This window comes from Tachypleus tridentatus, chromosome 3 (genome assembly GCF_004210375.1).
Source record: "Tachypleus tridentatus isolate NWPU-2018 chromosome 3, ASM421037v1, whole genome shotgun sequence".
In the NCBI taxonomy this organism is placed as follows: Eukaryota; Metazoa; Arthropoda; class Merostomata; order Xiphosura; family Limulidae; genus Tachypleus; species Tachypleus tridentatus.
The window spans coordinates 96,275,429-96,301,085 of NC_134827.1; the positions used below are offsets into that span (position 1 = coordinate 96,275,429).

Sequence of the window (25,657 nt, forward strand, 5' to 3'; positions counted from 1 at the left end):
AATTGCAACTTCACAAGCTCTCAGTACTACACATTTTTCCATATACAAAAACAAATCAAATTTGCATTAAAATATTGTTTATTAAAAAGAAACTTTAGAATCCAGCAGTTAACTGCTCCAAGTACAAAGTGATTTGCACCCGGGATGGCCAGGTGGGTTAAAGTGTTCGACTCGTATTCTGAGGCTCACAGGTTCAAATCCTGGTCACACCAAACATGCTTGCCCTTTTAGCTGTGGGGGCATTATAATGTGACAGTCTGTTCCACTATTCGTTGGTAAAAGAGTAGCCCAAGAGTTAGTGGTGGGCAGTGATGACTAGTTGCCTTCCCTCTAGTCTTGCACTGCTAAATTAGGGACGGCTAGCACAGATAACCCTCGAGTAGCTTTGTGAGAAATTTCCAAACAGTGAATTTCATGTTGAGATTACAGATCTTTATTTCAAATGAAAATTCTTTCATTTGCATAAAACCTCGTTTATATATGCGAAACCATATACTGCTGCGTACCATATATTCCCGACATCAGCAGAAAATTAACCAACATTTGGCAAAAACTAGTAACAAAATATGACATTCTAGTTAATACCAAATTTATTAAAAAACCAGGCACAAAACTAAGGTCTGTACTAATGTAAAAACTCCACTGACAAACACCACACCAACATTATTTATAAAATACAATGTGATAACTGCCTCAACTTCTGTATTGGAGAAACAAGTAGAAAAATGGAAACCAGATTCAAGGAACACAGTCACCTTCACATGTTTTCAAACACTACAAATCAAATGAACACAACATAACCATAGAAAATACCCAAATACTAAATAAAGAAACAAGTATAAACAAATGCAGAATTAAAGAAACCTTACTTGTACAATAACTCAAGCCTAAAATAAACCAATACAAAGGAACACTTTTATACCTATGTTAATAAATATATCCAACATCTAAGCATGCCCTTTACATTTTCTAAGCACAATTACACAACTGCCTACAAACATGTGGTCAGCTACCAGTCAGTAAGCCTTTGTGAACCTGACAATGACCAAAGAAGGTTGAAACTTTGTTTACTCCTATACGTAAAAAATTTTCTCAACCCAAACAAACCGTTTTTACATTTCTTTTTATTTTATATTTTAATAGGAAACTCGGTTTGCTAATCCTAAATATCTAAGCTTGTAACAGGATACACCTGTTTCTTCTTTTGTTTTATTGGCATTTGGAGCATGTCTTTACTATTACTGTCATCACAAAGTGTAAAATCACTTGAACATGTAGCTCATATTACCCTACAGAATTTCTTATGTACCACCTTAACCACAAGCACTCCACTAACCTGTTAAGCTTTTAATTATCTTCCCTAACCTGAAAAGGTGTTAATACCTGTACTAGCCATTCTGAGATACATTTTGGTCTTCCCTAAAGTTTTACTTTCCACATGTGAAAAACAAATATACCTGGTTCATTGTAGTCTTGTTTTGCTCTCTTGTTGATGAAACTAATTTTTTATACTTAATGGTGAGACAGTATTACACTACAAAACTTGTTATTTAATCAGACAATGCACCAAAGAACACAAAATGCAAGGTCCTCTGACCAACAGTTTTTCTGACTTCCTAAGAATGCTAATGAAATTCAGCTAAATTCTTTGATGCGTTTCCCCTGGGAATAAAGTTTTGAATCGGTTGGTTTGGCATTTTGTGATGCAGAACACCAGTTTGAATTGGAAGTAAAATTAAAGTTCTCTGTATGGAAACCATGTAATATATATTAAAACTTTGATTTCTGTGGTTATAAGTAATATAGTGTTAAACTTTGCAGAACTACTGACTATTTGTGCAAGAGAAGATGTGAATGTGAAAGGGATGATTTTCTAGTATATGGCTATAAACAAACAGGATGGAATGCTATTTAAAAAATGTTTTGCATGAGTAATAACTGTTATAAGTAACTTGTGTTAAATTCTGTATTACACAAGAGGGATGGTAAATAAACCCAGGGAAAACCTGGAGAGCAAATGTTACAATTCTTTTATTAGAGGGGATTAAGGGTTTTTAAAAATATTTTTTCAGGTTAAAAATGTGAAACTTTTGTTTAAAAAAATTTGTTTATTAACTATTTTTATTATAAGATTTGTATAGATTGATGATAATGATAACTAACTTCAATAAAGGTCATGACGTGTACTTTGCCCATGGGGAGAGGGTTAAGATATTTTCACTATTACAGAGTTTGTGTTAAAATTATATAAAGCTTTGTGTGCGAGTTCTGGAGGAGCCCATGATAGCTATTTTAACTCATTTTCTTTTGACAGATTGTATTGAAATCTATTGAGCCTGCATATTTTTCTTTTTCAAGGGGACTGGTTATCATTCATATTAAAAATTTGGAAATAGTTGGATTGTAATGCAACATAATTTTTGTAAAGCATTTGTTACCATAATGCAATGTAATTTAATATCAGGAAAACCGGGATCCAATAGAACCTGATGAAAAAGAAAGATCTAGACACAGCAGTGAAAATAAGGAAGAAAAGCTACCCAGTAGGGATGGACGTGAAAGAGAGAGAGATCGTGATTTTAGAGAGAGACAGTTGGTAGGGTTTCAGGTTAGAGTGGCATGTTGTATTCTTTAGTTGTTTTTATTCTCACTTGATTAATTAAACCCCCACCCCAAACATTAGAGGATTGTAATACATAATTTTTTTTTCTTCATGTTTAAAATTCGGTCTGTTTTATGTTCTACCCTAACTAATGAAATTGTTAGATTTGAAATGAAAAGTTGAATAAGGAATATAATTAACAGTACATTAATTCTTTCAGTGTGTAATGTTAACTTGATTATTTTTTATAAAGTTTTTGCTATTAATTTTTATCATGTGTGACTGATTGAAGTAATCTTCCTTTCAAACAATATTAAATCACAACAGTAGATCATTAGCATTTAGCGTAAACATCTTGCATTACCTAATGAGATCTTGCAAATGCAAGCTGTCAGTTCTTGCTCTGACTTCTTTTTAAACTTTTTCAAATTTAGATATGTGTAGCTTTCACTTTATGAGCAATAGAACAAAATGTATTGGGTCATAGACAAAAGCCCCAAAATTAATATAGTTTAACTGTCTTTCTAACTAGGCAATAGAGTAACAAAATTTCATTAGTTACTTAAAGCTGAATAATAATAACATTTAAGCTGTTTGTAATAAACTGTTTATGAACATCTGTCAATCAAAAAAATAAAGTGTACTTAATTTGAAGATAATCTTTCAGATACAGTATTAAAGAATACAGTTCATTCAGTGCTATTTGTCATTTTTCATATATTACAAGTAAATATAATTTAAAGGATTTTAGGCTTACTTTTGAGGGGTGGAATGGCCAGATAAATTAGTCTGATTTTAGTAATAGTATATACAAAAATAATGTTCATCTTAGTTTATTTCACTAGAAATATAAAATTTTGAGTGGAATAAAATTACATATTTTTGAAGTAGCTTTGTATGTTAGTTGTATTTTAATCCTGAAAGTTAAATTTATTACACCTACATTTCCCTTTCATCTTTCTATTCATTTTTAAGTCTTTCCAAAAGGTCTGGATAATAAACCCAAAACTGCATATATTAAAATATGAAAATAATTTTTAACATATATAAACAAAAATTGCAGACATTACCTCCTGATATAAACTTCTTTTCATGAAGCTATTTAACATTCAGAAACACAGGTTTAAAACAGTAAATCATTCTACAAAGGAAATATGTAATTTTCATGGTACAAATACCACGTTCACTTGTACTAAAGCTTGGGAATTGTAAGCAAATTTACAGAAAACTAAAATGTATGTTTAAAAGTTTAAAAAAGAAAAACAAAGCTTGTAACTGCTAGATGTTTTATTTCGGAATGTACATTGTCCATAAAAGCATTCTTTAGAAGTGAAATAGGTTAATATTTTTATTTTAAAAAATGTTAAGTATTGTACATTTTTCATATTTTCATGAAACTTTAGCAGACTAACAAAGGGTGTATTGAGATTAATGAGGGTATTCTAATCTCTGAAGTTTATTAAAAAACTCGCACGAGCAATAAAATTGCAGATACTTAGAATTTATTCCATTCGAGAATGTTAATTGGAATGTAATAACTTCAAGTCTTCTGAGCTTTATTTTATTAGAAAATCTGAATTTTTCTCCCCCTTCCCCTCAGGGCTTCAACTTTTCAAGAGAATTCCAGAAAAATGTTCCACCACGTTTTCAAAAGCAGCAAGAGCTGCTTAGACAACAACAGTATTTGAGGCAGCAGCCAGGAGGTCAGGGATCCTCTTCATCAACTCCATCATCGGGACATGGAGCACTGCCGATTCCTCCTTCTGTTCCCATGAACTATGATCCTCGTTGGGGTGGTATGCCACCCTCAGCTTATGTTGGGCAGATACCAGGTATGTATTTGAGTTTTACATACTGTCTTTTTCACTGATATATTTTGGCACAAATTCAAGTGAATTATAGCAAATTTTACACATTAAAATTTTGTGGGTGTTAATGATCTGGGTATTTTAACTTAATTTTCTTATCAAGTAAAGAGATTTATGGTAAAGAATACACGAGTTTTAAGATGCTAAACTTTCAATTTAAAGTCGGCATTGACATTTTGATTTCTCAGTTCCTCCTAAGTCTCTGCCACGATCACGCTCGGACAGTTTAGGCTCTGGAACAGAAAGCTGTGAAGGTGAACATCGCACACCAGACTTGGTAGTGCCCCCATATGAAAGAGACAATAGAGATGGCCAGTGCTGGACGAGAGATAGACGACCTCTCAGCCATCCTCAAGGTAGCTTTTCTTTTTATCCAACCAGATATTTGTGACTGTAAATGTGAAGGACAAAGAATATGAAGGAATTACTTCTGTTAATATATTTAGACATTTATAATGCTCTACAAGTATATCTATTTGTCACATGTATGATATAAACGTTTTCTTAACATTACATAAAATTTTAAATTTTAAAACTGGATCTTATTTTATTTTGATACAAAATTATGCTGTATAATTTGTATGAAAAACAATGTTATCTGAGAGGTAGAACATAAGTGTGAAATATGACACATTTTTGAGAGCTTAAGAATATTGTGTAATAACTTGTATTCAAAGTTCATAGGAAATAGGTAGTAATATTTTGTATGTAGGTCCTTATGATAATTGGCGTGGCCCACCAGTACCTTTCTATGCTGATTCTTCTGACCATGGAAGAGGGTATGATCAACGCCAACCTGATTTTGATCGATCTTCAGAAAAAGATGAAAATAGATATTCCAGTGAAGATAGAGACCAAAGGTATGTTTGCAGTAGAGATGAATACTTGCTTTATTTTATATACATTGAACATTTTACTTAAATAAACAGTGTCAGGTCTCTTCTTAATTTTTATAAAGGAAACAAACGTAACCACATTATACTTGAGAGTGGATTGTTTATTCTAAGAATAATCATACTTTTGAGATTTAGTAAAGTAACCAAAAAGTTGTTGCTTTTAGGAAAAGAGACGTTGACAGTCCAGATCTTCATTACAGAGAAAAAGAAAAGAAACCTCCATATGAAGAAGAAAAGAAGGAATTATCATTCAAAGATGAAATTGGTGAAAAAGACATAGAATCTTGGGCCAATGCATTTGAAGAAAGCCAAAAGTTACAGGTATGATATTGAACAATATATACATGTAGTATATATTCAGATCCAAAAAAGAAAAGTAATAAATAGCATGGTGTTTTGATTTTAGGTGTTTGAAAAAAAAATATTTTTTTCAAATCTTATATTGCCTCACTTAAGGATCCTTTTGATGAATCAACTGAAGTAAAGTCAAGTCAAACTCTGGAAAAATGGAACAAAGACAGACCATCAAGGCCAGAAAGTAGAGATAGTAGAACCAGTCGGGATTCAAGAGAAGAGAGAACAACTGTTTCACGACAAGGAAGCCAAAGTTCCCAGTCTGACAAAGAACGTAAACTTGGAGAAAGGGAAAAAGAACATAAAATAGGAGACAAAGAAAGAAAAAGTGACAGAAAAAGTAGTTTTGAATGGAATGATTCATCTACTTCTCAAGACACCAAACGTAAGTGTTGTGGAACAGTTTAATGTTATAAATTATTTTGAGTGGTTGATACACCAGCTTAGATAAATAAAACTAAACTTTAAAAATGGTTATAAATCTTTTAAGAAATGTTTTTTTGTAGTTTAGCATTCTTTCTTGCTTTCTTGTGCTCTGTTTAGAACAGTGAAAAGAAAACGTTAGAAATCTAAATTCTAATATTAATGTTATTTGATGTTGCTATTTTATTCCTTAGAAATTATAGTTCAAGGACAAAAAATAACCAGATTTTATAAGACTTGGCCTAAAATAATGTGTTTTTAATTTGGATTTTATTATTGAAATGTAAAGTTAAATTATATGTTAGTACTTGTATAGGTTCTTTAAGCTTAGTTGTAATTCAGCTTGTAAATTAAATGCACTATTTTGTTCAACCTTTCTGTAATGGATCGAAAGCAATGTCATTGCATTTAAAATTTTATTGAACTATTATAAATCTGTGCTAGTTAGTTTGCAATTAACTTGTAGGTTATAATTCAAATTTTATTATATTTCAGTTTCTTAATTTAAAAGCAAATATTAAAATAACTCTCCTACATAGAATTTTGTGAGTCATAGGGAAAGTAGATTGTAGATGTATGTGATGTTAAATACGAAGTATACTTTTGTGCAAATTAGGAATCCAGATTATCAATACTGACAAACTAGAATAAAAATTAAAAACCTTATCTTTTTTATTGTACTAAGTTATGGCTGATGCACTGAATCAAACATGGTGGGCCCCATTTACCTCTTACAACTTTTAGAAATGGTCCCTTATATTCTTACTACCATATATGACATGTGAATAACCAATAAACAGCTTGAAATATCCCTAGTGGAATTTTCAGCCATTTTAATATGTGAAAAGTCTACCATGTTTTTTCAAACTTGGATTTCAAAGAGGTAAGTTGTGTCTTTAGTTTTCTTTATCTTAAACACTGAAGTCAGGCCATAAAAATGGATGTCAGTGTGAGTGTATAACCAGATAGTTATTGGTTTCCTCTGTCCTAACTCATGGAATGTGCAGTGGCTAAAAAAATCTTGATGTTATTTCTGCATAAAGAAACTGTTTTAAAAACTCAGTTATCAATAGTTGGCTCAAATGTTTACAGAAACATCTTGACTCTGAAACAGTGAAGAAATGAGAAAGTGACAAACTTATGGACAGATTAGCAGCAGAAAAGTATCTCCAAGTCTATTTACAAGTTGTTGATAGTTCAAGCTGAATGTTAAGTTGTGAAAAGTGGTTTTGCTTTGCTGCTGATAAACAATCAGTTGTGTTCAGAAAAAAATACATTTTTGAGTTAGTTTTTTGGTTGAGGTTTTAAAAAATGCAAGGAAAATTTAAGGTTTGATCCCAGAATAATAAAAGTAGATGAATAAGCCACTTTGCAGAATGCTGAAAAATCTTTTTTAGAGATTTCAAGTGTTTATGGAGGAGAATGAAAGATTCCAGACCATTTGGATTTCTAATTGTATTGCGACTGATTAAAGTAGGTGAATTTGTTCTATCAGGCATATGGCTTCAAAGCAATCATATGCAGGTTTAAATACTGATACTTCTATGACATTAAAAAGTATTGAGCAAGTCGAAGATTTTCATTGAACAAAACCTGAGCTGAAAAATCCTTTAGATCTAGCAATAGCTTATGATTATATGAATTTGTAAGGTTTGTTTTCAGTACAAATGTCACTGCTCCATTATAGTGAGACTGAGGTGTTATGCATGTTGGGATTTTAGAGAGAGATGGAAGCAGGCAGTTCTCTAACAAAAAAAACTGGGTAACTAAATAAATGAAAAAAAGATTCACAATTTTTACTTGGCTGTAGAGACAGCAGGATTAACAGAACAGCTAACTTCAATGTTTTTACAGTTTTATGTATATTGTGATGGGAAAGTAACTGTTCTAAACAACAACAACTGGAGTGATAATTGTAGGTACTGAATAATACATGTGCTTTCTGTTGTATATTCTAGGCATGCAAGTATGTATTTGTACTGTGGTACATTTTCTTGTTAATGACTGTATATCATTAACCAAGAATGTGTGGAATATTTGATAAAAATGCTAAGAAAGCATTTTAGTGCATGTTGAATCAAATATGAACATAATATAGAGCATTTTTTCTGTGCATCACATTTCTTGGAGTAGCAGTTGGCTGTCACTTCCTCTTGTATAAAACTTCTGTTGATCATTTAGAAACAATCAGCATTTTCATTTAATAACTAAACTCATCAAAAGCGAGTTAACTTAATAGTGCTCTAAACCTTTGGCAATTAACAACATGATAGCTTTATTTCTTTGACACTAAGCAGTCAGTATCTTGGTTTAAAACATCTTGTTTTCATAAATTTATATCATTTCCTGTTTAGTGACTTTATTTGTAACCAAACAGATGAATCTGATCTGTATCCAGTGATAGCAAATTGTTTTTTACACAGCTATGGCTGCAAGTGGCTAAAAAGTTTTAAATCTGCCCTTTACAAATGCATTATTAATAACTCTTTATTTCCAAATTCCTTTTCCACCTCAATTTTCAACATCCAAAATTCAAATTCAGATGAACTTCACATTCATGTCTTTAGGCTTTGCACTTGGGACTTTTGTGGCAGACTGTAATGACTTTATCCTCTGAAGCTATGTGGCAATGAGCCAAAGTAGCAGGTGATAGTAAATTTTTGTGAGCTAAGACACCACACTATTATATCAAAAAGTATTACTGATGGCATTATAAGGTAGTATTGTATCATACATTCCTACATAGTATATATTTATTAACTTAGTTTGTAATTAGTAAGTTATATAACATTTTTAGTTAATAAAATGTTTAGTGCTTTGAGATCTTTAAATGGTGTAAATTACAATTTCAGCATGTAGCAGCTTTCAAGGATTTATTTTTCAGGCTCTGCATATAAAATTGATAATTATTAATACAATTTTAAGTTGATGATCCTAGTTTCAGAATTTTCACTAAATACTGAAAGAATAACTTTCTTGTTTACATGTGGAATTTTAAAGTATTTTCATTACCTCTGTGCTGAATAAATGAAAGAGATTTTAAATTTGATTTTAAGTTAATCGATTACATGTGTTTATGAACACAGAAAATGAATCTTTGAAAGCTTGTATGTAATATTGCATAGTTTATAGAATGTGTTGCACAATTTTATGCTTTTATCTTCAACAGAAAATAAATGAATTTTGCAGGTAAAATAAAAATTATCCAAATCGCATCTAGGAGAAAGTAATCATTCAGTTTCTTTCTTAGAAGAAAAAATATAATGTACTTTACACTTATTTTGCTTTAACATCAGGTTAACAAATGTTGGTTTCTTAATATGTCATACAATAATTGTATTGGCAATTAGTGGTCAGATTTAAAATGGATTTAAAGGAATTGTGACTGTTAGATTACTAGGTTTTTATTCTCTAATTCCATCAGTGGCTTCATGTCTCTTATGATAGGTCGTGAGTGGCATTCCCATCCCCCGCCAATCACACAGCAACAGCTAGAAAGCATGAGTCCCCCAAAGAAAAACTTCACATCACTGAAGAGGTCTACATCAACTACATCTGCTTCATCCAGTGCATCAGAAAGAAAAACAGAATCTCCAAAGGACACTGGCTCTGAGCCTTTGAACAAAAAAGTGGAGGATGCTGTGAAAGCCCTGGTTCAGGAAGAAAAACCTAGTCAAAATATACATAACCTTTCTGTAAAACAAGAAGAAACAGTTAGCACAAAAATAACCACTGAGAGAACAGTAGCACAGGTTGTATCTGGTACAGATAAATTAAAAACTGAGAGCAAAACAGACTTGTTAGTTGATGACAGATCTAAAAATGATTCTAAAGAAAACCAAACACACAAAGAAACAAAAGAGACTGAAAAATTGGAACTTGTTGAAAAAACTGATTCCACTACAATTCGTCGAGAAAAGGGTGAAAGTTTTGGAGGAGAAAAACGAAGAGATCGGGGGCGTGACCGAGGAATGGGACCTCGTTCAAAAGGAGGAAATAGATTTGACACTGGTAGAGGACGTGGTAGAGGTGGTTATGGTGCAGGGGGTCTTAGAGGAAGAAGGGAGTATCGTCGTTCTTGTGTTGAAAGAGGTCCAAGATTTGAACGGCAAAAGGAAAAAGAGAGAGCTAAAGATCCTCCAAAAGAACAAAACACTGAAGAAAGCTCTACTTCAGACGTAGATGAGAGTAAACCTAGTCGTTTGCGTCAAAAGGATGAAGACAGTGAAGTTTCAGTTGATGAGGTCAGTGCTTCTACAACAGAAAGTGCAACAGTTGAGAAGCAAAATGTGGAAGGTTCTACCTACTCAAAAACTATCACATCAGGAGGAGCTTTTGAAACAATAATAGATACAAAATTTTCAGACAAAATTGATCAAGTGCAGCTAGATAACTGTCAAGGCAATGCTTCAACTAGGCATATGCTTGGAGTCCAAGAAGGATCTGATAAGCAGAAAGAACAGTTTCCTAGAGGTGGATTTATACCTCGTGGAGAACCCTCAAGACGAGGAAGAGGTGGTGGTGGTGGTAGTGTTTCATTTCGTAACTCTCAAGGTGTGACGAGATATGGACCTAGTAAATATGGGCCACCACCATCCAGAGCAGCTTTTGGATCTGGAAGACAAACATTTAAAATGGATGAGTTTAAGTCTGAAGACTCGCAAATTTGTGATTTTAACAAAAAGGAAAAAGAAGTTTCTGGAAATGATACACAGAGTTCTTTTGCTAAGGACACATCAGGAAGACCGAAATCTTCAGAAAGACAACAGCAGAGGAGGTCAAACAGAATAGATAATCCAGTCCCCCCTCGATTTCAGAAACGACAAGCAAGACATTTTGAAAGTTACGATTCCTCTTTTAGAGGTCGAGGACGGGGTGGCAGGTCTCGAGGTGGGTGGTACGGTGGTAACAGAAATATCCCTTATAATAAGGAAAATTTATCAGATGTGCCAAATGAGGAATGGGAAACAGCCTCAGAGAGTAGTGATGTTGGTGAACGAAAAGACAAAAGAAATGATTCTCGAGAAGAAACTAAAGGATGGGATGGAAAAGACAATGGGGGTAAGAATCAAATGGTAAAAAAGAGTTTTTCTAGCCAACGACCTGGATATGATCGACAAAGTTACAAGTCAGCATCTGATGGGAAAAAGAGTAACAGTGGTGCCGATCATAACAAATCGAGAGATTATAGAGATAAAGATCAAAGAAAAGAGTTTGTGAAATCTAGTGGAAATGAAAGAAAACAAACATCTGGAGGAGGAAATGTTGGATGGTCTTCAAATTCTAACACTGTTGGTCAAATAGGGACCAACAGGAATGGTGGACGGGGAGCACAGCATGGAAAAACTAATGTCATTGGCCAAAAAAGTGATACAACAACAGCTGTCTACAGGGTAGATGAAATTAAACTGCAAGATCCTTCCTCTGTGCAGGCTGCATTAGCAGAATTAAATAACAGGTGAGAATGAAGTAACCGTGGATACTTAATTTAGCAAATGTAACATATGAATATTTATTTCAGGTAACATCTTGGAATATTTTTACCTTTTTAATAGGTGTTGACATTTATTTCTTAATTTACATTAGTTTGATTTATTTTAAATACTATTACATAGAGAGCAAACAGAAAATGTTTTATTTAAAGAATGTGGACATCAATGCTTAAAAACAAAGTTGCTGAAACTTTCATTCTGTTCTTCTACAATTAAAATGCAAGTTTCAATTTTACTTTTGCACAAAATAAAACAAATTTATATTTAGATGTATTAATTTAACCTTTATTACCTTTTCATCCAAATTATTTTAACTTTGCATTAGGGTTTTGAGAAAATTAGAGGCAGTTTTCCAACAAAGATATTTGAGAAGTGGATAATTTTGAATAAAATTACTACATTTCTTTGTAAAGAAAAAGCTATGAAGACAAGTGTAATGTTTTGTCAGTTAATAAGTGATTCTGTGAAATTGAATTAATCTATCAAGTTTTGCATACCATATTTTAAGTACATATACGTGCAAAACATTGCATTTGTTTTAATTTACTGTTTTTGTTTCAAACAAAAATTAATCATTATGGCTTTGATTCATGAAGTTGGTACCTACATGGATGGCCTACTAGAAAATCCCAGAAGCAATACTGCATAATTTATCAAATCATAAGCATCAAAATAGTCAAGATATTCATAGACAAAACAGTAGCAATCTTCATGAACAAAATTGAGTAAGATGTTAATCTCTTACATTTCACACATAACAAAACTGTTCACAAATAAATGTTAGGCATCAAATTGGTGAAGTTTGTTGGCAGTTGCAATTTTTGTATATAGTACATTTGAAAGCTGTGTATAACTGTATTACACTTTGTTTCTTTTTTTAGTAATTTTATTTTCACTGAAATGCATCAGGTCTCTTTCACATGCATGTGTGACTGGCACGAACTGTTGTGTAATGTAAATTACATTTCATGTGATTAATAGAATCCTTAATATGTGGAAATACTTTGGCTTTATGAATTACTGATGTCAAATTTAGTGGTACTTTAATATACAATCTGCTTGTTAATCAAGGAAAGGCCATGAGGATTGCTTTTTTAGTTTAAATTTCCATTAAAATAAATGTTTTAGGTTATGAGAAAGATTTTCTTGATACATTTTAAAATTATTTTAAAACTTTTTGTAGTGGTGACTAAAATGTTTTAGAAATTGCTATATCTCAGTTACACATAAAAAAAAAACAAAAAAAACGCCAAAAATACTTTCCTTTAACAAAACGACAAGTTTTATTAGTTTTTCATCATCTGCCTGACATTTGTGATACAGTTGATATTTGGAGTTTATTTCTAAATATATTGAAGGATGGGTATATTAACTTTAAATATGAAAATAAGCATGTCATATGATATCCACAGCTTAGTCCTTGGCTGGACAAGATTATAAAGAAACTACATTTTGGCATTTCATGAGTTGTGTGAACTCACTAAGTTGAATGCTTTTGAGAAGTATAGGTAACTTACAAGTCACAAGATACTATACTGTGGTAAACATGGTATAGTATCTTGTGACAGGTGAGAATACACTAACATGAGTAGCTGTGGCCAAAAAATCTTACATTCATTCAAGCAACAGTGCATACTATAAAAACTAGTTGCTGTCTTCTAAATTATGTTTACTCAAGAGTGCTTTCGAGATGTATCCAAGAAAGGATGACCAACTGTATGCACATGTACCTAGCTGGAAAAAATAGTGCCTAAAGACCCCAGATGATGCTTAGACATGCATTGAATCTGTAACAGTATCATGCCACTTTATTGGTCATGGGTTGACATTTTGGAGGTGGAACAATATCTTTCAAAACATTTTTAAAGGTATTTATAATCATTGCTTAGTACTGTGCTGTTAGAGTTAAGAAAACAAATGTGAAGGTTAAGTCTGACTACTGTTAGACTGTTCATACAAAAACACCAAGTTTGTATTGGAAGTAAGGTCAACAGAATATAGGTTAACTTAGATAAGGCTTCCACTCCAGTTATTCTTCTGTTTAATCACTGCATACTTCTAGCAACTGTAGAACAGTAATGTTCATGATAGTTCATGCTGCCATTAGCATTATTCATGTGTTTTTGTGGGATCAGATAATTGAAGCCAGTGCAAGGAAGTCATTAAATTTATGGGTCATGGAATGAAGCAGAAAGTAGTAATTTGCTTTGAACATACTTCTTTGACTGAGCCTGTAGTAATGGAAACTATGCTCAAAGTGTGTAGGTCAATGTATAGAGCATGATTTGAAGTGATGCAGATTGTTGTGTTGAGGCTCCAAGAGCACTATAATGTAATATATGGAACCTCTGTATTGAATCCTGAAATTTTACATTGAATTAGAATTTTTGCAATGTATTATGACTAAACTTTTGATAATGGATATTCATTGAACTGGAATTTTCTGAAACTGTACTTATTTGACTGCAAATAAAATCAGTATTCAGGTGTTTAGTTTATTTGTAATTTAAAAAGAAAGTTAAATCTGTGGTTGGCACTAAATGACTATGTCACTCTAACTTTGCTTAAAAATTAACATTAACTTTTATACCAGTATGTTATTTTATAAAACAAGTCATCTGAACTTGATTCATTCAAGATGTGATTTTTATTTGCATGTAAAACTCTTCTTGCACTTAAATCTAATTTAGATGAGATTTTACATGGTATTTCAACATTGTTAGAAACTTCCTCTTAATGTTTCGTTACAGTTTGGTCTCTTAAATTTTGAAGGTTTTATTGCATGTGTCCACATTTTGAAGGAACTTCAACTCCTGTGAATTGCACCAAAATAAATGCTATAAAATGAACCCTCACTAAATTTAAGTGAATAGAATTTTTTCACATTTTCTAATTTGCTTTTGTAATAGAGGAACATTAGTAATTTCCATTTTAATGATGTACATTAACTTGTTCCTCTATTATAACCAGTGAATTTTTTTTTTAATAAAACTGAAATTGTGGTGAAGTGAGTTTTTGTGTAAACTTTCAAAGTGAGTCCTAGTGGAGAATGGTGTATGCTATAAATTGATTTATGTTCTGACAAAAGGAATTGGAAGTCCTTCATACAGTTTTGTTTCCCATGCAAATTTGCAGGAATTTTGTGGTAACCTGACCTTTGCAAATTGCATAGTTTTTGTTTTTTTCTAACTTTGTGTATAATGTGATCAAAAACATTATTATGCTAAAAAATTGTCAAATGGGGGGAAAAATTACTTATCACGTAACAACTCTCAAACTTAAGAAAATACCAGAATGCAGGTTACTGAAAGTAAAAACAAGAAAGATATACTTGCTCACAAAGTTGAGACAAAACCCAGTGAGAAGAAGCAGAAAACAAACCAAAAAAAAAATGTCATTTCTTTAAGATCCAGTGAGAATAAGTTGAGTAATTTCATGACAGAAGCACATTGTTCAACTTGCTAAAAACCTAACCAAACAGCTGATCATAGGGTGGCATTTCTAATAGTATTTAATAAACTTTAATTTGTTTTTGGTGCTTATTTCTGAATGAAATTGTAATTAAAAATAATTTTCTGATTTCTCTAAGCCTGTTCCCTTGGCTGTGGTTTTGCTAGATAGTAGATAGGGACAGTGGGAATCTCTTTAATCCATTCTACTGAGTAGAACTGACCAATTAACCCATTTATTATAAATAAGGGTCTTGAAGGCAAGACATTTGTAGATCATAATTGAAATGTTAGTATTATATACCAGTTTAACTTGTAGTTGTTAAAAACAAATTCTTTTTTTTTGTGTAGTTTGTTGTGTGGAGGTTTAGGTCAAATTAGATATTTTGTCTAAATGCAAAGTCTAATTTCTTATGAATTGGAAGGTCAATTTACCAATATTAACAAGTTGCAGAATAAAATAAGAACCTCTTATCTTTCTGAAAATGTTCTCTTTAGTTAAAGAACCAAGTTGCTCTCTCCTCTTTGAGTTTTGTAAATGCTCATTTACACCTGCTTTGTTCTAGTACTAGTTTATAACCAATTAAAAGCTTAATGACCAATGAGTTTTTCTCAGCCTTTTTGAAGTGTTTACATGGAAAAAAACCTTAATTTTCAAGGTAAAATTGATGTTGATAAGAGATAATGGAGTTTGAACTATATTTTTAGACCTTAGAAAGTTTATCTGCTAAGTTTGGTAAATTATAGCAAAATTCTGTGGAATTGTAATAAATGATTTTTAATTTATAAGTGTGTGTGTGCGTGTTGTATGCAACTTTCAGAAGGCTTAGCAAACTGTGGAAAAAGAATACAAGCTTTGTAACTGGAGATTGTTTTCTATATTTCTTTATTTACTGTTCAGTGTTTTAAAAATATATAATTTATTTGAAATTAGTAACAATATACTTTGTATTATAACTGCAGTGTGATTGTATTCTAAAAAATATTGGTCCATTATGACAAAACTGACAGTTCTACATTGTAAAGTACAGTAGTTTTATACTGTGAGGTACAGTAACACAAATGCAAGTGCATTTCTTGTTGCAGCTTCTGTAATGCTGGTCAGACATACCTGAAAGGTTAGTAAAGTAATGAATATATTGATTGATAATGTTATGAGGTTTAAGCTACTTAAAATTAATCTTTTGTTATCCTAGAACAAAAAGGCTATATATATTTAGTGATGGTTTACAAGATTGGTTTAAATCTACAAAACTTGGACATAAAATAGTGAATAAGTTATTTTTTTTAAATAAACAATTATCTGGATGTTAAGAGATTTTGCATGTAAAATTTGACACTTTTATTCTGTTTTTGTGAGTTTTTTGTGCACATAATTTTTTTTTTTTATCTTCTAGGAAAACTTTAAAGTCAACAGAGATTAATTCATCTCCTAAAATCAAAGTTGAAAAAGACAAGATAAATCCATTGGAAGGTTATGACTTGAATAATCCTGCCAGTAAGTCTTCTAGTAGATTCATGTTTGTTTAGTGTAGGGTTGTGGAACTGTATTATTAATGCAAGTTTAAATGCTCATAAATCTAATTGTGCAGTTTATTAACTTGTTCTAGATTTTTTATGCCTTTATTTTCACTGTCTATCATACAATTTGTTTATTCACTTTCACTTACTCCTATGTTTGTCCTGTGTTAAGCCTTGTTATAGGTTGATCCTACGATTGTTCTACTAATCAATAAATGTGAAATTTAACCATACAGTTTATTTGAAAATATTGTAATTTTGATTATCATTTTTGTGTTAAGTAAATAATAAATGAAAAATATTATTGTATTTTAATTGAAATTTGAAAATTATTCTCAGGCATTATTCGAGGTTCAGGAGCTTTTTAAAAAATCCAGGTTAAATTTGATTAATATAACTATTGCAGTGTCAAAACCAACTTGCGTACTATTATTTGTCACATCTAATAATATAGATGGAAAGTATTAGTGAACAAGCATGGAGCCAATAGTTAAGTTAATTTTAAATGCCATTTTCGTTGTCAAATCTACCCATGTAACACATTTAAAAGTCTGGGAAATGCTGAATTTTTAGTTTATTCTTTTATTAAACATCCATTTATTTGTGGTTCTTTAAAGCACTTAATTGTGTTTTTGGGACATTATATTGAAAGTATATTAAATGAGAATTAACTTGTTTTACCATTCCTGGCCATTATTGCATGCTTTTTATGAAGGCAAATTAAGTTCTAATTTTACATTGAGTCACCTACATAATAAACTAAAATGTTAAGAATTGGGATTTTTTTTATATATATTTTATACTACACACTAACCCTAATTTAATTTTTGTTCGTAATAATGTTGCATTATATAACAAAATCGTAATGGGTTTTATTTCATTAAGTCTCAAATTTAGAAAAACAAATTTGAACTTTTTTTGTTTGACTGAAGTGCAATCAATAATTTTATGAATGGAAATACAAGTATGATGTACAAACTATCACTGATTTTTAAGAATTGTAAACGTTTTTAGTTTATTTTTTGGTTCAATTCATAAATTGCATGTTACAATCCAAAAGTTTTTCCCATTATGTGGATAAAAATCCATAGGTGTTTTTTTCATAGTTGTAACATATTTTCAGTTCAGAAAAATACATTTTAGTGAGTTTCAATATTTTTGAATATAAATTATTTGAAAAGTTGAGTTTCCTCCTCATGTGATTCAAGTTCTTGTAAGAAAACATTCATTTAAGCTGGCTAACTCGAATGTATTAGGAAGATGCTATCAGTCTTTAGTGTGATCTGTCTCCTAACTTTGAGCATGACCTTCTCATAAATCTTAACATAAGTTATAACCAGACTGTTTCAGTGTTTCATAAGTAAAGTGAGAAATAGTTTTATTAGGTATTTATTTTTCTGTTGTCAACATACGAGGTATATAGTTTTTTTTTTTTACTTAGTATATTTTTTATTTATCCTTGAGACTTAGGTTTAATTATACACAGGGAAAAATGGAAACTGTTTTGAGATTAACATTGTTGTGTTTTAATGTCACATCTGATCATTCAGGGGCATTTAGGTATTTTTAACATTTTTAACTTAAATAAATTTGAACTCATCCATATAAGATGAAGTATCCAATAAACTGATTAAGGAACATTGAACCTTGTGTATGTCATCTCCTACGTAAGTACAACCTAAGTGTGAAAATGAGAAATTAACATATCCAAAGTTTTCATCCACATCCACAAAATAGCATATTATTGATTGCTGACAGTTATTTCTCAAAGATTTCATCTTGTATGATGAAACCATGTATATTGCTTCTAGACCGCTTGTAATACATGTATGTAGTACCTAATATGTCAACACATTATCATTCTTGGATCTTTGTAAATTTTTAATGTTAACTACCATTTTATATAGAAAATCAAATTATTTTTGGGATATTCAACATTAATGTGGACCCCTTCCCTTGGTGTGTCTCTATGGCTTACCAGGAAGTTATGGGGATGTGAGGTTAAAACATTCCAAATTTATCATTCTTGCATCTTTATGGTATAGAAGTAGATTTTAAAGGTTGTTGAACCCAGATCTGAATTTAAAACAAATTCTAAAAAGGTTTTAAATTTAAGCTTGTTTTAATAACAAATATGTAAAACAATGTACGTGTTTGTCTATGTATGTCTTTAGAAGATACAAGTATAATGTACTAGTGATTGAATAATATGAACTCCCAACATTATACTAACCATCACAGACCTTCCATTTGTATTACAAAAACAGAAAGAGGGGAGGCACTGTATCTTAAACAGGCATTTCAAACACTAACTGTAGATATGCTATAGTAAGCCTAAAGATGTAATGAACTTATCCAAAATTTTGAAAGAAATGGTTTATAAAAATACTCTAAAACATTAAAACTAACAAACTAAATGGTATTTATTGTATTATCTTGTACATAAAACATTTGTTATTTTAATAATGTCCATACATCTGTTCAAGAAAGAGTGCTGTATTAGGTTTTCTACTTTCTCTAGAGGAACTTCATATTAAGCTGGTGTTCATATTTTGTTTAAAGTTGCATACAGAAAAATGAACTGCCAGCTTGATCATTTCAGTGAAATAAGCCCAGAGGGTATCTGAGTATTACTTTTACATGGTGTCCAAACAGTACGAAACAATGAAGTTGCAAAGTCCAAGCCCTTCATAGCTGAAATGGTACAAGGGGAATTTTTAAACTAATCCACTCAAGGGAGTTATGCAGGGAATAAATTACAAGAAAAACATTTGAGTCAGATGATCAATTTACAATTTTAATATCCGCAAGCTTGAACCTTCTATTTTATTTTTTAATTTTTAACTTTACAATATTTTGCATTGTTGAGTTTAAAAATTCACTGTTGTCAAACTGTTTGAGCTAAGAGAATTACAAGTATTTAGTTGAAACCCATTAAAATCAATTTATAATGCAGTAACAGCATCTTGTACAGGGGACAGGTTTTGGTTTTTAGTAATTATTCTTACTTGATGCTGTGAGGTAAAGTAGTTAATTCCAACTTGCTACTTTAAAAGTTACTTTGATTTATATTTGAACAAAGTTTACAGCTTCTCTGTCATGTTGCTTATCAACAAAAGTGTAAGCTTATATTGTTGTTTGTCTTTGTATAGACAACAAAAGTGGAATGTTTTGATTTGTTAATTTAAAGTCTCCAGTAATTAAACATTTTATTTTTATTTAAAATGGTAATATAACATACAGTAGGTTGATTCAGAAGTGATTTAAGTTTAATTTTGAATCTATTTTTAAATGTTTCAAATGCTTATTTTTAGTAAAACTTCATTTTATTTTCTGTACTCTTTAACAATGTGGTGTGTTAGTTAGCTAACCTCGTGTTTCTTCATGCCAGAATGACTACTCATAACACAAATACAAATGTTTTGGCTAAGTAGCTTAAGTCTTGTAACATTATGTATGAGCATGCATGTGTCTAATATGTATTGAGCTTCCAGTTCTGTCTATCTAACATTACATAGTTTGCATTGATGCACCTAGTTCACATATCCAGTAATATAAAACTCACCTTTAGTCTTCCATGTCTTGGCTGTGTTTTAGTGGACTAGTATTTTGTAATATAGTCACATTTCAATTATTATACATTATATATATGTATATAGATTATTGCTATTCAGAAATTATTAAACATTTGTCTTAAAACATAGAACAGTAAATCAAGAAGTGAATCAAACATATTATGATCTTTGAACTTTGTTAGTGCTGGACTAAGTTGCTAAGTCTTAAAAAAAATATATCATCCATGTGATATTTTTATTATTATATTTAGGTTTTATATATAAATTTGGATAACCAAAAATTATAACTAAAGACTAAAGACGACCTCATTGAAATCTTGGATTGAAAGAATGTTTTCATAGGTAAAATGGTGAGGGAAACATTTTGGGACATTGAGTTTTTGATTGTCATATTTTGAAATAAGAGTATATACTTGGACTATTTTAAAAAATGGGAAGAGTTAAACAGGGCCACTGTGTCATGTGAAGCATAAATCTTATCTCCCTTGTCATTTTGTGATTCTGTTTGTTTAATGGTTTCTGGAGTTTTTATGTATATAATACAAATTGTTCTTACATTTTCTGTGGTATAGAGCAAAATTGCAACTAAATGAGTTAATATCTTAAAAATAACTAATTCGTGTTTGTTTTTGGTTTAGCGTACGAGATTTCTGACTACCTAAGTAAACCAAAATATAGCCAGTTTCTGATCATAAGTTATTCACCTTATTCAGTTATCTCAACTTGCAAAAACAATTGATTAATTGAAAGGAGTGTGTCCCTTTTATTACTGTTTTTGATTATTCCAGGTAATTTAGTAAGGTAATCAGTTAGCTTAGTATAATTCATTAAAGAGTTTGACAGTTAGTCATTTATCAGATTACACTGATTGAAAAGTTTAGTTGGATACAGTCAGTCCATTAGCAAACATTAAGAAAGTTCAGACAATTATAAATTTTCAAATTAAATTGTAATGAAATGTAGGATTTAATTTGTTTGGATTAAGGCTAGATTTTATTACTAACTTTTTGGAGATTTTATAAACTATGGGAGTATACGATAGTTTAATCAACAGTCAGAATTTCTAGATGTCTTTTTAAAGATGTGATTTAATATTGTAATACACATTGGTAAATTTTAATATTTTTAATGTGTTTATAAATGTGTACTGGCTGTAGCCTTCTAGAACTTAATAAATAACTATATTGCTTTCTAGAATTGAGAAAACTAGACTGGATGACAAACTTAAACTGCTAGTTTGTTATTTTATATATTAAATGTGCTTAACCTACAGGATTTTGGTTGTAAGAAATTGTTTTCCCTGGAGTTTAATCTTGGTTATGCATGGCCTACATTTTGTCTCATTTGTGTAAAACTATAACATAAGGAAAAACTTTCATATTTTAAATTAGTTATTACAGCTCTGCATGAAGTTAATTACTGATTGGGGAATTCGTAATATTTTAAAAATATTTATTGGCTTATTTTTGCAAAGAAAATACTCTTGAACTTGTATTTCTTTCATTCTGTACCCAATCTGAATGACTTCTATATGTAAGAAGTAATCATTGAAAGAAATAATGGGACTATTTTTTTTTTTTTATGGTAGCATGTAATGAAGTAGTTCTGGGTATGGTAGGGATGTTTATGAAAAAAAAAAAAGATGTCTCTTTATTCACTTAACTTTGAACAGAAAGCTGTAGGTACATGTTGATCCTGTAGTTCAGCTTTGGAGTGACTTAATACCACAATTTCACAATAATGAGCTATGTGTCCATAAGTGTGACAATAAATCTAATGTTGAGTAGTATGATGATGCTAACTAGCCGTCTTCTCTCTGGTTAGTTTTTTAAATTGGGAATGAAGATACTGTTTTTAGTGGGTAGGGGTTTTCCATAATTTCAAGTATAGTATAGTCTTAAAGGTATCTTATTTGAAGTTTGTAAGAATCTTTTTAATTTTGTGATTTTGTTGCATGATTTATTTTCTTGCACAGCTGTACAGTTATGTGGTCTTAGAAATGTTTGTCTATAAGATATGTAGCTTATATGAAGCTGTTGGTGTCCATGCTTGTTTAATTACCCAGTTTCCATAACTTTCACTGTAGTGTCATTCTTTTCCTTACTCTTCCCCACCCCATTTTTTTTTTTTATTTAAATGTTCATTCTTTGAGATGATTTCAACTCCTACAACTCAGTCTTCAAGAACACTTGACTCTCAATATCTAACATTTTGCCATATGGTTGACCACACTGTGGACACCACTAGTTATGGCAGGTTGGAAAGATTACTAAGTGCTGTGGACACTTATCGTGTGTAGGTGTTGTAATCATCGATGACCACCCAGAACTGTTTGAAGATGACACAGCCTTATTATGTGATGCAGATGACGGGTTTCAAGAGGTTACTTCAAAGAAGCGACATAAAGTTTTAGTGGACAACGATGTGAAAAAGATAAAAAAAGAGGTAACTCTTTCATTTATTTAGAAGGAATGTTTTAGTAGTACCTTGGAGAATACTTACCTACAATATTTATGTAAGAATTTGAAAGCTAGGCCAGTAGAAAATTAAAATTGGCTTACATTTATTGTAAACTGGTAATAACTGATCAGTTTAACATTTAAAGTAATTTTATACGTAAGCATATTTAATACAAACTACCACATAGCATTTAACAAAGTTTTTAAATTCCTGTAAGATGAAGTGTAGTGAACTTTACATAGGTCAGTAATTTTCACTGTTATGAAGTCTGTTGTTGTTTGTTATAGTTTTTTTCTTGGTTACTTACTGTAAAATATCCTCTACTTTAAGAATTGAACTTGAAACTTTCACATTGCCAAATCTGAACTTAATTGTATTTCTAATATTCTTTCTTGATATATTAAAAAAAACAACTCTGAAACAATACAAGGTTTATCTTGTGACTTTTCTTTGAATCTGTGTTAAATATGCAGGTTTTTTGTGGTTAAATTGTTAAAATGTCTTTGATCTGAATTAAGTTACAAGTTTAACATTGTTATATTCAAGCTATTCCTAAGTATTAAAAATCTCAAATTTTAAAAAATCTGTTATAGTATCAAATATTGCATGTAACTGTGCAATCGTAATGACTTTTAAAAGGTATTATAAATGCACCTTTTACGTGTTTTAAGTTTATCGGATGAATAGGTATAGTTTGTATTCATGTGTGCATGTTTGTTCTCTTGTTTTAAGCATTTATTTAGTAGTTGGATAATTTGTTCTTGTTTCATTGTAATATCTAACATTTTTGTATGTCAGCTAAACATGAAATGTACATTGACATTAGACATGTATACTGCTACTTTTCATAATTCAATGTATAGCTATTAAATGAAAGTATTTTCCAGAGTTTGTACAACACAGATGCTAAAGGTTGTATTTCAAAAATACCTTTGTTTCAGTAGTAAAGATGCAACACTGAGTATAATAGGTTTTATTTATTATTATAATATCACTGTAAAATGTTCTGTGATTTATCTACAGTAAGCTTATACAGAAAAGCACTAAATAGACCTAAGCTTATAATATAACCATTATAAAACAAACAATGCTGTAGAATAATAATTAATTTCTTGTAACTCCATTTAGACCAATGTAGTTATTTTTGGATGGTGTAATGTTGAATAGTGTAGTATTATTTGTATGCCTGTGTTTATACAATTACAAAAATAGCATGTTTGATAAAAGTGTTCTTACAGTGTTCGTAGCTTCCTTGAAGTTAGGTTCCAAAACAAAAACCATTAGTGACATGTTTTTGATAGTTGAGTAAAACTGCCTCTTAGAATAGTTGTGCTAGAAGTGGATGAACAAGCATAATTAAGATTTCAAACTGTTTTTGAAACTGACAAGTTACCTGTGTACAAAACTTAAATATTTTGTTGGAGCAGAAAATTATAACTAGTTTTAGCAAGTTGGAACATATTAGTTTATTTAACCTGTTCAGTGCTGTAGACGAGATAACTCGTCCAAGCCGATCGGTAACGCAGTGCCATGGACAAGCTAATTCGTTCTCAATAATACCTAACTTCAACGCTAGATGTCAGCACCATACATGCATTTGACCTACTTGCAAATTGTTTCACTTTCGATCCAAAATGGCATCACAAAAAAGTTACAAAATGAAGAAGCATTAGAGTTGTATTGTAGCAGCTGAAATACTTGACAGTCAACAGGTTAATGAAATTGAACAAATTTGAAGTGTACATTTTGTGATAGTATTTGAGGCTGAATTGAATTGAAGATCTGGAAACACCTTGTCTCACTGTGAGTATACTGTTGTAGAAACGGCAGAGCTTAGAAATTGTAAGGATCTCGGATGAATCGTAAACATTTGTGTACTTAAAGAAGAAATTATCTAATAAAATACTGAATTTTTAATCAGTTGTGTTTAATTGTCTAGTTTAAGTCCTACTTTTCATTATTTCACTCCTCAGTCATTTATCCAATACAGTTGTTACTTAAAACGTATACCAAGGCTCAGGAGGTAAGATCTGGTAATTTTGTATATATTTATATCTGTGATAGTTTGCCATGATGATGAAATAATATTCTGTCAATCCAATGATACCAAGTGATTATAGACTGGAACTGAGCAACATAAATGATAAGAGATCTCTTTTGAGTCACCAGATATGTACTAAATTGTTCAGTTTTTGTTTTGTTTCTGCAGCCTCAAAACAAGCTTAAGAATAGTTCCCAAAAACGACAACACAAACTCCCTCCAAGACTGGCTAAACAAAAAGAAAATAACAGACTAAATCTTACTAAATCTGTAGCTGTTTCTTCTACCTTTAATGGAGGAAACCTAGGGACATCAACTGATGGTTCGTTGGAAATTGGAGGAAATGGTGTAAAATTTGTTGTGAAAGGTGAGAATTGAAATGAATATTTTGCAGTTTCAGATGAAAATAATGGTAAATGTTAATGAAATGATATTACTAAGAAATATGCAATTCAGATTAAAATTGATAAAGTTAGTAATTTACTTTTTTCTCTTGTATCAGAAGCAACACCAGCTCCACCACCACTTGTGAATGCTTGGGACAAACCTATTACACATGCCTTTCGCTCTCAGTCTCCAAGTGTTTCTACTGCTGTCAGCATAGTAAGCAGCAATGGCATAATTGGAAATGTGCCTGGTACAGATAGCACATGGGGAAGCAGTTTGAACACTAGTACAATAACTAGTTCAATCAATCCAGCACTACAGGCTTTGACAGTTTGCTCCAAGTCCAGCAGTTTTGATCGCAGTGAGCAGCATGACAGTGGCATAGAGGTTAGTGATCAACCAGCTTCAGCAGCCTCTTCTCAGCGCTCTTCCCCCAGCAACGACTGTAAAACTCTTGATTCAAAACCACAAGTGGCAGCTACCAGTGACACATGTGCTGAATTGGTGAGTGGGTTAACCCAGAAATAGTCGCACAATATTTGTATAATGGTAATCTATCAAAGTAACCTCAAATTTAGTGCGAGCACTC

The 25,657-nt window shown here is 31.2% G+C and overlaps 1 protein-coding gene across 1 annotated transcript in view; it reads left to right on the top strand.

Moving 5' to 3' along the window:
• LOC143247524 (uncharacterized) overlaps nucleotides 1-25,657 on the top strand; it is a 78,134-nt gene that overhangs the window by 30,306 nt on the left and 22,171 nt on the right. The window contains 11 exon segments of the mRNA XM_076495783.1: nucleotides 2,465-2,608; nucleotides 4,203-4,434; nucleotides 4,659-4,826; nucleotides 5,183-5,330; nucleotides 5,531-5,687; nucleotides 5,823-6,105; nucleotides 9,591-11,601; nucleotides 16,482-16,582; nucleotides 22,480-22,625; nucleotides 24,850-25,048; nucleotides 25,184-25,572. Coding sequence (XP_076351898.1) covers nucleotides 2,465-2,608; nucleotides 4,203-4,434; nucleotides 4,659-4,826; nucleotides 5,183-5,330; nucleotides 5,531-5,687; nucleotides 5,823-6,105; nucleotides 9,591-11,601; nucleotides 16,482-16,582; nucleotides 22,480-22,625; nucleotides 24,850-25,048; nucleotides 25,184-25,572 — 3,978 coding nt within the window.